Source organism: Rhinolophus sinicus, chromosome 15, assembly GCF_057876585.1.
Source record: "Rhinolophus sinicus isolate RSI-liver-muscle chromosome 15, RSI-T2T, whole genome shotgun sequence".
Lineage (NCBI taxonomy): Eukaryota > Metazoa > Chordata > Mammalia > Chiroptera > Rhinolophidae > Rhinolophus > Rhinolophus sinicus.
This window is the reverse complement of record NC_142515.1, coordinates 9,097,485-9,112,275: the sequence shown is the minus strand read 5'-3', so window position 1 is coordinate 9,112,275 and position 14,791 is coordinate 9,097,485. Positions and strand designations below refer to the sequence as shown.

Genomic DNA, 14,791 nt, shown 5'->3' with positions numbered 1-14,791 from the left:
GTGTGTTGTAACCAGCAAATTGACAGAAGAAAAAGAAGACATTATTAGTAATAAGTAGCCTGAGGTATGACTCCGCTTGGGAGAATTTGCTCTTTACAAGGGGTGGTTGAAGAGGAAACGCCTTCATTGCTACATGAATGGGGCTATAATGGTGCAAATGGCAGCCGTTAGCAAGGGCTGGTGAAAGTAAGAGGCCTTTCCTACCCATCCAGTTACGTGCACAGGTACCTTATCCCTTGGTGCTTGCAGGGCAGGCCCTGTAGCTGGCTTCGTTCTCAGGGTAGTAGATATGACCTGGAGGACCCTGGTTCATAAAGGAGAACATTTTTCTTCTATTGGCGGATATTTTTGCAGCACTCATAGAAGGCAAGAGGTTGATGGAAAGGGACCGGCCGGATGAACAGGCTGGTTTCCCTCGACAGCAGGAGAAGATGTCAGTGGCGAGCTGTGTGGCGCTGTCCTTTCCTTCTTCTGAAAGGAAAAGGGTGACCGACACATGAAGCTACCAGGAGACAGATTTCTGGCCATGAAGGCTAAGAACTTGAAAACAAATGGAGAGTTGTCCCAAAAGAACGGGCTGGAGGTGTGGAGTTCACCAGTCAGATCACATCAGTGGCCAGGGAAAAAAATGCTCATTGCTTATCTGAGTGCCTCCTTGCAAGGAGCTTTTGAGCCGCTCCAAATATTTCCTGGAAGGAACCTTTCAGTTTGGGTCTTTGCAAGACAAGCGTCACATTTTGTGCTGAGTGCATTTGACCCCATGGCAGACAGAATACTTGGGGAACTGAGGCATTGGCATGATTTGTGTGTGTGCGTGTGGTGTGTGTGTGGGGGGGTGGTCCCAGTGAGAATTTCTTCTACATCCTGTGAGCTACTTTTTCTTTTTCTTAAAATTGAGATATAACTTACACACAACTAAATACACAGATTGAAAGTGAACAGTTGGATGAATGCTGGCAAATGGATGCCCCCATGTAGCCAGCCTCTCGATTTAGTACAAAATATTTTTAACACCTCAAAAAGTTCCCTTGTGTCACTTTCTGTCTCCACCCAGAGGTAACTATCATTCTGTTTTCCATCACCATAGCCTAGTTTTGTCTGTTCTAAAAACTCATGTAAATGGAATCATATGGCATGCTATCTTTTATGTCTGGTTTCTTTTGCTCAAAACTATGCTTTTGAGATTTATGCATGTGTTTGCATGAATCAGGAGCTCCTTCCTTTGTATTACTGAGTAGTGTTCCATTGTATGAATACACCATGATTTATCCATCCTCCTGTTAATGAACATTTGGGTTGTTTCCAGTATTTGGATATTATGAATAAAGCTGCTATGAACATTTGTACAAGTCCCGTGGTCTTGCATAACACAGAACAGGCCCCCCAAGAGATGGGTGGAGAAAATGAAAAAAAGTCGAACAGACCCACACAAATTGTCAGTTTTTGACAAAGCTGTCAAGGCAATTCAACTTTAAAAGATGGTATTTTTAATGAGCAATACTGGAGCAACTGAAAATCCTTATGAAAAAAGAAACTCAGCCCCTACTTCATGTCTCATGCAAAAATTAATTTGAGATAGAACATAGACCTAACTATAAAAGCTAGTATTACAAAGCTTCTAGAAGAAAACACAGCAGAAAATCTTCACAGATGTGGAGTAGGCCAAGATTTCTTAGGACACGAAAGGAACAACTAGGGAGCTGATGAATTCAACTTCATCAAAATTAAAAATGTGTGCTCTTCAAAAGGCACCGTTAAGAAAATGAAAAGTCAAGGCGCAGATGGAGAGAAGATATTTGTGATATGTATAGCTAACAAAGGACTAGTATTCAGAATATATTAAAATGCCTTCAAATCAATAATAAAGAGCAAAAGCCCAATTTTAAAATTAGGCAAAAGACGTGCATAGGTATTTCACAAAAAAAGGTGAAAGAATGGCCCAAACACATGGAAATATGCTCAATGTCACTGGGCATCAGGGAAACACAAATCAAAATCACAATAAGATTTCCCCCAAGGTACAGCTCGGTACCAGGAAAGACACGAGACCGTGAAGGAGAAGACTTGGGTTCGAATCCTGCCCCTGCCTCCCTGGGCCCCTGACAAGGAGCAGAACGAGCCGTACAAAGGCTTCTTAATCTTCCATTTTTTTCCTTGCACAAATATTCCAGGATCTTTATTTGTGTCACAGCCTCCATGACAATGTGAATCCTGTTGGTGGCTCCACACAAAGACTTCTCTTCGGATGAGGTAAAGCAAATGATACTCTGACTTTTCACATGAGGAGTTAAAAACTATGAGTAATAGACAAAGTCCTGCTGGGAAATAAAGTTCCTAACTGAAGACACTCTAAGAAATGAAGTGACATGTTCCCCTCAAGTCTTCATCAATTCATACATTTTCTCCTTTGAGGAAATAACAACTGCTCTAAAGATATGAAAGGATTAATGCACTTTCAATGTGCTTTCTCTCCTTCCTAGACGCTGGAAAATTATCTTTTATTATGTGGTACTTGGCTTGAGGCACTTCAGTGTTGGATCTGCAGTGCTATATCCTTGTAAGAATGACTACTTGAAAGAAGGTACAAGAACAGAACATTTAGATTGGAAAGAGAAGTTACTCTCTCTTCCTCTTCCTCCCCCCACCCCGCTGCCTGTTTCCTTCTCTCTTCTCCCCTTCTTCTCTCTCCCATCTCCATCTCCATCTCTCTACCTCCATCTCCATCTCTCTATCTCCCATCTCCAACTCCATCTCCATTTCCATCTCTTTATCTCTTTCCAGTTGTAGAATAATTAAAGGACTATCATGTAGAAGAATAGGTATTAAATTTATTCTATGCGGTGCACATGACACAATTTGGACCCAGGGATGTAGGCTACAGGCAAATATGTTTGTACTCAAACAACAGCAGATCTCTCCGGAAATGGAATGAGTAGTGAGTGAGTTCCACATCCATGGAGGTGTTCAAGGAGACCATCACGGAAGATATTCATGCACCGGATTGAACTTGATGACCTCAAGTTCAATCTGAAATTCCTCTTGGATCCTTGGCGTGTTAGTCACATTATCAAGTCTATACGAGGCCACCAGAGTGGAAAGCCTGGATGCGTGGGTCTTTGTAGGTAAAGCTCACCGTGCTGTCTGCCTATTGCCAGGTCATACTCTTAGAGAATCTAGGTAGGTGCCATTTAGATATGAAGCATAACTTTGGGAAATGAAATGATAAGACATGGTTGCGAAGCTGTGTTCTCCCAAGGTGGCTTTGGTTTTTGAAAATAGCACCAAGTCTGGTCAATATGGGATCATGGTCATGGACAATATTGTGTGAGGATTAAAAAAAAACCCATCCAACAGCAGACGCATGGCTCTGGAGGGACAAAGGTGATTTTCTTGACAAGCTCATAAGCTTGATATGAAATAGAAGAGATTTTCTGCAAAGTGGCACTTTGAAAATGTCTGTAGCCACAGAAGCATTGGAGAACGTGCGCTTATTTGAGTGTCTACATTCTGAAGTGATTTTTCAAAGATGAGTCTCACACTTTTTAGTTACGGTGCTCACCATGTCCAGGCAAGGGACAAACGTGTTTACTTTATTTCTCATGCTAGAGCGTTTCTGAGACTGCCAGAACCTCTGACCTATGCTTCCTTCACTAGAGAACACATCACATTCCATGGGAGTCTTGTGAGGACCCAGCAGGGGCTGCCACGCTGGGAACTTGGGTGCTTTACCTGGATTGCTTTATCAAACCTGCCTTTACTTACTCCCTGTCAACTTATTTGTCTAGTGGGATAGCAATATGGCACTTCTGGAGGGCTCTACTATTTGGCACGTGTTTGAAGCTGTCCACCATGGGAGTGGCTGTCTGCTTGTGGGATTTGGGACGAGGTTGCCATCTTCAGTTCCTTTCACGGGGAACACAGCCTGTCTGCCCTCAGGAGGGACCTGTCTTAAATTATAAATTCTTCTGTGAGAGAGAGCCCACAGAATATTCTGGTCCAGGTTTATATAATGAATGAGGCTAGAGCTTTCCCTTGACAGCAGACTTTGGTAAGTGGCAAAGAAGATTATTAGGGCAGAAGACAGAGTTGCCAAAAAGAGTGGAGAAGGAAGAGACGGGGCAGCTGAGGACAAACCTAAAGGTGACATCACAGCTTTGTTTAAAGGCCATCCTGCAAATCTGTATTGACAAAGGTGGGGCCTTACCATGGAGCACTCAGGATGAATTTTTTTTTAAATTAGTTTTCAGGTGTACAAAACAATGTAATCATTAGACATTTATCATTTATATCCCTCACACAGTAATAATCCCCTCCCCCAATCTACTACCCCTCTGACATCGCATACAGCTTTTACATTTCCACTATCTCTATTCCTAATGCTGTGCTCCACTTCTTGTGAATATATATATATATATATATATATATATATATATATATATATATATAAATAAAATTATGGTTGACATTCATTATTGCTCAGCTTCAGCCTCAGGTGTACAGTGCAGTGATCAGGCATCTACATCACCTCTGAGGTGGTCTCCCTAATAAGACAAGTGCCATTGGATACCCTAGAAAATTCTTACAACCTTATTGATTATATTCCCCAAACTGACGTTCGTATCCCCGTGGCAACCTTGTGGTTACCAGCTGTGCTTTCTAATCCCCTCACCTTCTTCCTCATCCCCCCCTTCCCATCTAGCAACCCTCAGTTTTTCCTCTATATCTCTGAGACTATTTCTGATTAGTTTCATTCATTTATTCTATTCTTTAGATTCCATACATAAGCAAGATCATATGGTATTTGTCTTTCTCTGTCTGACTTATTTCACTTAGCATAATGTTCTCTAGGTCCATCCATATAAAGATTCTGTGTTTGGATAAAAGCTCAGGGAAGCACCCTAGTTGTCTTCAATCTGCCTGGTTGAGGCATGGGAGGGGGCATCCCGGTCCTTGTTTGTTTGTTCCCCATCAAACATTTCCCTAGTTCAATGGACCAGACCTCTGTTTGTGGGTTCACCTGTCCCCCATTCTCAGCTCAGGGCCATTGGGTGAAGATTCCACTCCGAGCTTAGGGATGAAGCATTTGGCCCACGCTTGAGACTATCAACCCATCATGATTTCCTGGCCACAGTGATTGGTTCAGGGGTGGGCAGCGCCAATGACATTCAATGACACCTTTTCTGGAAGCGCTAAGATTAAGGTAGACATCTTTCCCACCAGATTTGATCATGAGGGCAATTACCAGGAACCTGCGATTGAAGCCAATGCAGTGCAGACAAAGCAGAGAGATGGAAAGAACCAAGTCCCAATGATGTTGCTTGGACCCTGAGTCCAGCTGTGCCTGAAGCCTGCCCCATCTTCTCCGCACTTGTCAATTTTTTTTTCTCAAATAAGTTGGGGTAGAGCCATCTGTTGCTTGCCATCAGAATTCTGACTTCATCAGTTCTGTGCAGCCAGGGGGGGTGGTGGGGAAGCAGGTGGGGCAGGACTAATGCACTGATATAAGTTGCAGGATGGTGTGTTGCAATTCCCTATAAGGAAGAGCATTCAGCAAAGCTGTATGAAGAGGGCACAAGCTCCCTGAAGAGAAAATTCCTTATCAGTGGCAGGATTTCCAATAAGCACAGGATGACCACTTGGCGGGGGACAGCATAGAATATATTCAAGCATCTCACAGAGGGTTGGACTGGGCAGCTCTTTAGATCTATGTTTTTCAAAGTCTCTTCTCAATGACTAAAGCAATGAGGTCACACGTCCTTTCCAACTTCCTACCTAGGTATCTCTAATACAAGGAAGAAATTATACACGTAATGTGGCGCATAGATTCTAACTCTGTGATCTTGATAACTGAGCCCACTGAGCAGAACTGCCATGACAAGATCTCCACCATGAATTTCATCTTGGTTCGCCCCTCTGCTCTGCCAGAGAGGTCGACCCACTGTGCCCTCCAGACCCCTCCCACCTCCTGCCCCCTGTACCTATGCTCTGCCTTCATCCAGAATTTCCTCTCTTTCTGCTTTCCTACCTTGACGTACAAGAACCCACTCTCCCCTATAAAGCTGTGTCCTCTGGCCACCCCAGACCACAGGGGTGACTCCAACTTCTGACCTCTGAGTGATCCAGTTTTCTGAAGCATTTCCTTGGGCTTATTCATGCCTTTGCATAGGACCTGACTCTTCGGCTTCCCACCTTCTTGAGGGCAGATACGGTTTACGAATCCCAGCACCCGGCACGTAGCTTTGCACAGGCTGCACTCAGTCCATGCTGATAGGTAAGTGATGTCTTAACGTCATGGGCTCTTATTAGTATCCCCTCCTGGGACATGGCCGCCTGACAGTCTCAGATCTGGCTCATCAAAGTGCACTAGGTTGACTATGGGCTCTCCTGCACCAGTTTGCCCACCTAGGGGAGTCGAGTTGTGTCAAGGATGGTTGCAGGGCCCAAGACACAGAGGAAACAGGCCCCCACATGTCCTCCCTCCAAATCCTTTCCACTCCACCCACACCTGACATCCCGTGTGCCTGAGGATATATATCGTCATTCATTCATTCATTCATTCATTCATTCATTCATTCATTCATCAAAGGCGCAGCAAACACAGTGGGCCAGACATCAATGTACAGTGAGGAGCAAATCAGACGCAGTTCCTGTGTGTGGGGCTGCTGGTACGGGTCCCTTCCACACAGAGTCAGGATTGTTCCTCCTCGGTCCATCTCTCTCTTCCTCTAGACCCTGACGTGTCTTGGCTCAGGAATATTGGATCTGTCATGTGTCCCTTTGGAGATAGGGTCTGTTTGTCCTTTGCTGATGCTGAAGCTCTCCTCCTAAAGTCTTCTTTCTACCTATTCCCGCCTTTGTCCCAAACTGAGATATGGCTACTTGTTCCCAGGAATATCTTCTAATCCATTTCCCCTGCTCACAAAATCCTCCAACCCAGGAGAGAGCTGGGCTCCCCAGAAACAACCTAATGGTTATGGTTAATGTGAGTTTTGCATCTTGAATACCCATTTGGTTTAAATTAGTAAAGCTAAGAGCAATAAACCCTCGCTGGGCTCTGACTTGAGGTCGTGACCCCCAAGTTACCAGTGAGGGGTGAAGGTATGGCCTTCGACTCTGACCCCTGCGGATGGATGAAGGTTCTAGTCCTACCTGCAGTCCTGGCTGCCTGCCTGCCACGGGAAGGAGCTGTGATTAGTCTCTTTTCCCCCACTTTTCATTGCCTGGCAGTCCACAGCTGCTGGAGGTGGGGATGGGGGTGCAGGGATCACATCCCCAAGAGCCACCTGGCGATGGTGGCTTGGCAAGGAGCCAGGCTCACCGCCGTCGCCTTCGGTCTGTGCCAGGGCTCTGGAGCCTGGCTGGCACTTCCTGAGGGCAAAAGGAAACCTGCGAGTGGTCTAGGGAGAACTTATTAGAGAGAAAAAAAAAAAATTTCAGGTTGGAAAGGTGTAGGGAGGGCAGAAAACAAGGAAGGGAGCGCTGCTCAGCCCGAATAGAGGGTCCCAGGGCTGCCTGGAGCTCTAGAGAATTCCCCAAGCGTCTTGTACTATATACCCACGTGCGCGTGTGTGTGCCGGGGAGCGAGAGCCAGGAGAGCGAGAGTAGGACGCAGAGCGAGGAGACGCAGAGGGACCGCAAGCAAAGACCCAGCGAGCGCGCTGCTCCGGGTCCGCCCACTGGCGGGGGGCGGGGGAGCATGTAGGGGCGGCGGCGGCCGCGGCGGCCGGGCTTCCCCGGGCTTCCCCTCCCCAGCCGCGGGCGCACGGCGCGGGCCCAGAGCGCGGAGGCGGCGTTCCGGAGCCGGGAGTCCCCGAGGCGCCTCCCGCTCGGCGCGGGGACGCGGGGCCAGGAGCGTCCCGCGAACTGGCGCGGCGTCGCCGAGCCCCCAGGCCAGAGACGGGAGGTTTGGGCTGAGCCCTCCCCGCCGCCGCCCGCCCCCGTTTGGCGTCCGCCTCCCGCCCCCGCCCGCGGCCTGGAGCGCGCCTCCCTCGCCGCCCCAGGTCTGGCGAGCCGACGCCGGCCGAGCTGCGGGAGCCGCCGTGAGAGCACCAGCAGCCGCCTTCGCGGGAGCCGCTCCGGCCGCACCATGCGTGAGTTGGCCATCGAGATCGGGGTCCGAGCCCTGCTCTTCGGGGTCTTCGTGTAAGTAGTGGCGCGCCGCGTGCGGGGCGCACGGATGCGGGGATCCACAGACAGAGCGTCTCTGCGCCCCAACTTTGTTTGCGCCACCGCGTTCCGCCGGGGCCTGGATTCCAGGTTCCCTCCCTGCCCGGTGGCCGGGTGTGTCCTATGGGACCAAGAGACACCCTCCTGGTCCCCTTCCTGGGACCCTCGGCGCGGAAGGAGCCGCGCAAGCGGGACTGAGACCTGCTCCCGTCACCTCCGCCAGGCGAGGGAGTGGGTCCAGCCGCCGCTTGGGTCCCCTCGCTTGCAGGGCTTTCCCCTGGACGCGGCCGCGCACCTTGCTCGCGCCCTCGGGAAGTTTCTCGGGTGTGAGCTTCCAAGACCAACGTTTGCAGTCGTAGCTCCTGGCTCATCTGGAGACCATTGCCTCCCGCTGTACTCAGGACCAGGCTCGGCGTCCTTCCGTGACCCTGGCTTCAGCGCCCGGGGTCCTGGTGAGCATTTTCCCAGGAGACGTTTGCAGTACACTTTGCTGCGACTGGAAAACTGTTGCTGCGCAGGCTCGGGAAGTCGGGGTTCGCAGCCGGGGGTGTGGGGCTCCATACGCCCCCAGCCCTGTGCGGAGTCCATGTCCGCTTAGGGTGCAAGAGAGGGCTCTTCGTGGGGCAGCAGTGAAATGCGCCGGGTGGCTCTGAAGGTCTGGTGTCTGGAAATAGCTTGGAAAGAGGAGGGGGCGCTGTCTCCGGTTTTTTCAGAGATGGCAGAGCCACATGGTGCCCGGGGGGCCCGCTGCCCACCGGCCTCCCGGGGCCCCATCAGCAGGGAGCTGCCGCGTCTCTGCCTTTCGGACCCAAGCCCAGAGCACCAGCTCAGACCCACTCCACAGCCCCCTGTGATGGGCTGTTACCTAGGTGCCCACACCTGCACTTGTTCCTCCATCAGCCAGCCAGGTTCTCTCTGTCCATGGCTGTTTGATGACACATTTGAAGTGTTAAAGTTGCCTGAACTTTCTGGATTTGCCTTTTTTTTTTTTCTTCTTTTTTCTTTTTGTGGTTTGTTTTGCAAAGCTCACTGAGCCATTCTAAACACGAGGCCCCTCCTCTCTGGATTTCTGCCCCGAATCTGGAGTCATTGCTGGCAGGTGGGAGGCTGTGAGATGACTTCTGTTCTGGGCAGCCCAGGATATACACATGGGAAGAAATGCCCTTTCTTGCATGTTTTTCTTTACTAGGGATGAAATTCACCCGGAGTATTTATTCAAACCATCAGAAAGGGCGGTGAGCAACCCCAGATGCAAGCAAGCCCTCTCCCCCAGCTTCTGACTAAACACTAGTGTTATTCAATGAGCAGAAGGACCGAGGAGAACTTCAATGGGTCTGGATACATTTGGGAAAGCAGAAAACACTTTTCCTTCCTTTTATTATATTTTTCTACCTTTGGAATAAACATTAAAATTAGTGATTGTCTTGTGAGCCACTGAGGACAGTTTGTAATTGGCAGATAGGCTAAGCCCCGTTAAATTATTATGTGATGGAAATGATAAAATGTTCCGTGCACAGTAGTTTAACATTTGTTGAGTGACTGTGAGTGATGCTGAAGGAAAGTGAAATGGGCTGTTAGGCTGCTTGGTTTGATAGCTGCTGGGAGTTCTCGGATTTTTTTTTAAAAGGGGTCCAGTAATATTTATATTTTCAGATTTCCCTTGAAATTTCTTCAAACATTTATGTGATGTTTACAAATGTATAATGGCCTATGCGGTGGATTTGAAGATTTGGTAATTATCGTTTATGTGCTTCTTGCATTCTCTAAGAATGTTATGTAAAAACCAGACAGGCAGTTTATATTCTTTTCTCCAAACTTCCCCTTTGTATTAATTACTTAATAGGGGATCTGCTGACACCCAAAGGGAAACACTTGGGCATTGATGGCATTTTTGGACGGTTCCCTGGTTTCATATCAAATTGGAATTATTAGCACCGTGTCTAACTTGTGGCTCTTGTACCTGCAAAGACCAGCTTTGGTATCTGCGGGAGACTCCTGGGTGGGAATCTTGGATGTTCAGAGCTGTTATCATCAGGCAGATGATGACTTCCGGAACTGGCTTGGAGCGCACAGATACAGATGACCCTTTGTTTTCTCAGATCAGCTTCTGGCGAGATGACAGAGGCTGAATTTTGCGGGAAGTTTTATTCTTCCTTTTGCCAGCACTAGTCTGATGGCAAGATTCAGTGGCTTGTACTCACCTCTGCTCATGACGGTGGTGGTCTCAGCAGCAGGGCCTCAACGGGGTAGGTTTGGAAGGTCCCTCTGGGCAAGCAGAATCCAGTTTCTCCGCTGCTGGGTCCAACTTAGCTGATATAATTCATCTGGTTCTGCTTGGTATTTCTACCCTATTTCTCAGGATAAGAGAATAATCTTACTGGGGGGGGAAGCGGGGATGGGGGGGATACCTTACTTTGCCAACTTGTACCTCTAGGGGGATGTCATCTGTGGCTGCACCTTTTCTGTGACCACATTGGTTCTGCATGAGGGCTGGAATCCCGCCACACTCTGGCCGCACGCTGCCAGAGGTCCTAAGTTAGCACCAATGAAATGCCTTTGGGACCCCTCGATAGTGGGGATGTACGCTTTCCCTGGCTCTCTTAAGGAACCAGTTCTCTGTAGAGCAGATTTGGTGCTGAGGTTTGGTCTCAAGATTCCAAGAAGACACTCTCCAGGCAACCTCCGTAGATTGCCTTATCGTTGCCCAGAGCCTTTGGAAAGTCCTGCCCTAGAAATGCGAATCGCTGGGAAGAAAATTAGTAAAGAGTAACGCCAGTCAGAGCTGGCACATAAGGTTTACCCTCACAGGAAGTAAATTGGTGAGAGGAACCCAATGTTTAGGAAACATCCAAGTTCACTGTGTAGCTTTGAGGCTGCATTTAATGCTTGGGGGTCTAGAGGCCCCTTTTCTCTTCATATGGGAGGTGGGCAGAGCAGGGAAAAGGAGAAACGCAGTGGACTTCCTCTATCCTGCTGCCTGCACCCCACCCCCCCTTCCAGGAGAGATTCTGTGAGCATTTCTGCAAGTGCTAAAGGCAGCTCTGGACCTTGTTGAGGAGCACAGTGTAGAAATGAGGTGGCCGGTCAACAACCTTGAAGCCCAATGGCACACTGCTAGTACACTACTTCCACTTTTACTCCTATCGCCACTACAATAGCTACCACCTCTGGCGGGCTTACCATGTGCCGCACACTAAGGAACACAATCACATATACCACGTAGCCCTCATATGCACCTCAGGAGGGGAGCGTATTCATATTTCTGTTCTTGGACGAGGAAAGTGAAGCACAGGCAGATTAAGGAACTGCCCGGGTCTCGGAACTAGGAAGGGCGCTGAGATCTCAATCGCGATGCTTCTGCTGCATAGTCTGGGCTCTCAGTCACCTCGCTGTATTGCTTTAGAAAACTAGCATCCAGGGTTGGTCAGTCGGGAGTTTACTGCGTGCCAGATATTCCATGGACTTTCTCGTTTAAGCCTTGTCTCACGGAGGTAGACACTCTTCATTCTCTCTACACTACGAATAAAGAAAACAAGGTTTAGAAAGGTTAAGTAACTTACCTGAACACACTCAGCCAGCAGGAGGTACCACCTGGGTTCAAACAGGCAGGCGACCTCCTGTCTCTAAGCCATTGGCCACTGAGATGGAATGTGTCCAGCACCCGGCTAGCAGGCTGGAGCGAAAGTGACCACATCCTGGAAGCGGTCCCCTTATGTGACCCGTTATCTCCAGAGAAGCAAAGGGGTGGCCGGGAGTCATATGTGGCAAGAGATGTCACTCTAGTTCTAAAATCAGACTCTGAGGATGGCACCTCAGCAGTGGAGCGGTGGCAGCTGTGGCTCACATCCCCTAAGAGATGGCATGAGGGTGTCTTACAGATTTTGAGAGGGTCTTTAGGTCTTTGGAGCCCAGAGGCCAGATGTGGTGAGTAAATTGCTGGTAAGAACATAAAAGGTAGTTTTAAAGAACCAGCAACATACCACTTCCTCTTGGCAGCTGTTGGCCATGGCCCTTCAGGGTCAGATAATTCGGGAAGCACTTTATTTACAGCCTGCAGAAAGGACCCTGGGAGAATAATGACGATCTGAAATGCTGACGGGGGAAAGGTGATCTTTCTATTTCACTTGTGAGCCCGGGGTCCTCAGTGCCTCCCTCTACCCCTCCCTTCCTCCTTTCTTTCCTTCACTGTGGCTGCTAGTGGCTCCCTGTCTGGGATTTCCCTCCAGGACCTGTGGGTCTGCTCAGAAAGCTGCAATGCTGGGGTAATGGCATTTGTCTCACCTCAGATCAGTCCGACATCCATCTTTGGGTACTTCCTATGCAGGAGGCCTGTGCCGGGTGCTGGGGATGATGGCGGGGCGGGGGGGTGAGGCAGGAGTTTCCAAGATGCCCAGTCTGGCAGGGCAAGCTCACGCAGGCCGCTGTTGATGTCCCCTGTGCAATCATTAGTTTTAAAAGGTTTGCTTCAAACATTTCTCTTTTTATCATTTATTCAGTCGACAGATGCTTATTTGTCACCGTCTAGGTGCCTGCCTTGTAGCAGTTATTTTTTCCCCGCTTCATTAGTAAACTTTGGTTGGTGTAATTCTAAACAGACACAGGGAAACTTGATGCTTTTGCTGGTCCAGGTGACTTGCTTGAGGGCACTGGGTGTCAGGTAGATTTTGGGGAATACTGACAGTAACTAACAGATCTCTCATCATAACCCCAAGAGTCCAGTCTGAGGCTCCAGGAAGGAGGCGGTTGTGGGAGGTGGAACGAAGTGCTCAGTTTCCTGAGATGGAGGGATTAATGGGGGATGAGGGGCTGACAGGTGCCAGGCTTCCCAGAGCTGACATCTCACCGGAGTCTTGAGTATCGAGTGGCAGGTAGAGAGGGCCTGGCCCAAGGACAGTCCTTCAGATGGAGTGTCCTGGAGCAAAGGCCTGGAGGCCTGGACTCACATTTTGGGTGGGGATCATGTCATAAGGTGTGGCCTCAGCATAAAGTGTGGGTTTGGGGCTTTGGATGGTAAGAGTGGCAGGAAGTGTCTGGGGCAAGAATGTGATGCCCAGCTGGGAAGTGGGAACGTTTTCTCAGAGGCTCTGACTGGGGAGCCCCGGGAGGTTTGAAACAAAAAAGCTACATGAGCAGATACTTGCCCCCAGGTGAAAAGCGACAGCTCCCTTGGGCACATAGTCCCTGTTTACTTTTGTGAGCGACAGTGCACAGCTCTGCTGCCGCTGCTGAGCCACTGTGCTCCCTGGAAACCTGTGCTTTATTCCGTCTTGTGTTGCTGTCGGTCACCTTCATGTCTGGCTCAGGACTAAACACCTTCGGACAGTGTGGGCTCATTCTGCATCTTCACCCTCTTGGCTTTCCTCACATTACCAGCCAGGACTTGGCACGAGCATGGTGGGCTCAACACATTGCATTTGATTCCCAATGATGGTTTTTGTAGACCTCTCAGTGTTCTGCATCCATCCTGGAGCAAGGCTTCCTATAGCTCCGCCTGCTGAGCACCTGCCTCAGAATTACCTGGGCCCAGTGCACACTTAATTATACCCTAATTTTACCAACATAGCAGTGGGAGCCCTGGGAATCTTCATTTTCAACAGGTGACCCCTCTGTCCACCTCGTTTGGGAGCTGCTGCCGTGCATTCTGCCCCGTCTTGCGGTTGAAGGTCTCCTCTGGTTCTTCTCTCCTTTCTGGCCACACAGGAGGCCACCTGACCCAAAGCCCTGCTTTTAGTGAGGCCACGTGGAACATGGGTGTAATGACAGGTGTCACTCCGGGTGAGGCAGCATAAGTCCCCTTAGTGGCCTGTCTGTTGGTGGCAAGCATGGGGCTGTGTGTTGAGATGGCCAAGCTGTAAGACGCAAGCAGCAGGACAGCTGTCCTGGGGTGCCATGCTCTTGGAAGTGGACTCTGTGGGAGAGAAGGAAACTTGTGTTCACTGCGGTTTGCAGATTGATTGATGATTGTAGCCTTAAGTCTGTTCCAGCTGACTAATACACCTGTGATAATTTTGCGCTCTCTCTCTAGAAACAAAATGTTGTTTGGGCCAAAGTGGTGTAATGAAAGACCCTGAGCTTTGGAGCTAGACAGGAGTGTGTCTGGGTGTTGGTTCTACCACTAGCAAGTTGCCTGACATCTGTGAACCTCAGTTTCTTCATGTGGGAAATGGGAATAATTCTGTAGTACATATAACAAAACTTAGGGGTCTTCTCCCCACTCTTGTGAATCCTTGTTGTATAAATTTTTGTCTCAGAGTGGCGGTGTGTGGTGGTCACAACTGTGGCGTTTGGCTTTGGGTTGTTGGCGCTTGCATCCTGGTTTTGCCTCTTATTAGCTGTGTGAGCTTTTTGGGAAAGCATTTATCCAGCGGAAGTCTTTGTTTCCCCATCTGTTGGGTGGGACTATTCCATGAATGTAAGACTTGTGAGTATTAAATGTGAGCGTAGTCAGCTCATTGTGGGGGGCTCAACAAATGGTTATGTTACTATTATTGTTATCCTTTTATTAAGAGGAATCCATAAAGGACACTAAAGAGAAACACCATAGGTAGCTAATGATATTTTTGTTACAAATAATTTACTACAGGATTTCTGTAAAATGATAAACTCTTTTAAGTCTATTTCAACT

The 14,791-nt window shown here is 48.8% G+C and overlaps 1 protein-coding gene across 3 annotated transcripts in view; it reads left to right on the top strand.

Moving 5' to 3' along the window:
- Positions 1-7,609: 7,609 nt before the first annotated feature.
- The window catches only part of PLPP4 (phospholipid phosphatase 4), a 107,146-nt gene continuing 99,964 nt past the window's right edge, over positions 7,610-14,791 (top strand). Inside the window, exon 1 of one of the 3 annotated variants that reach the window (XM_019752896.3) lies at positions 7,610-8,142. In XM_019752896.3, coding sequence (XP_019608455.2) covers positions 8,087-8,142 — 56 coding nt within the window. In that variant the 5' untranslated portion in view covers positions 7,610-8,086. The remainder of the gene's footprint in view (positions 8,143-14,791) is intronic. The other 2 variants (XM_074338969.2, XM_019752894.3) reach the window with 2 other exon arrangements.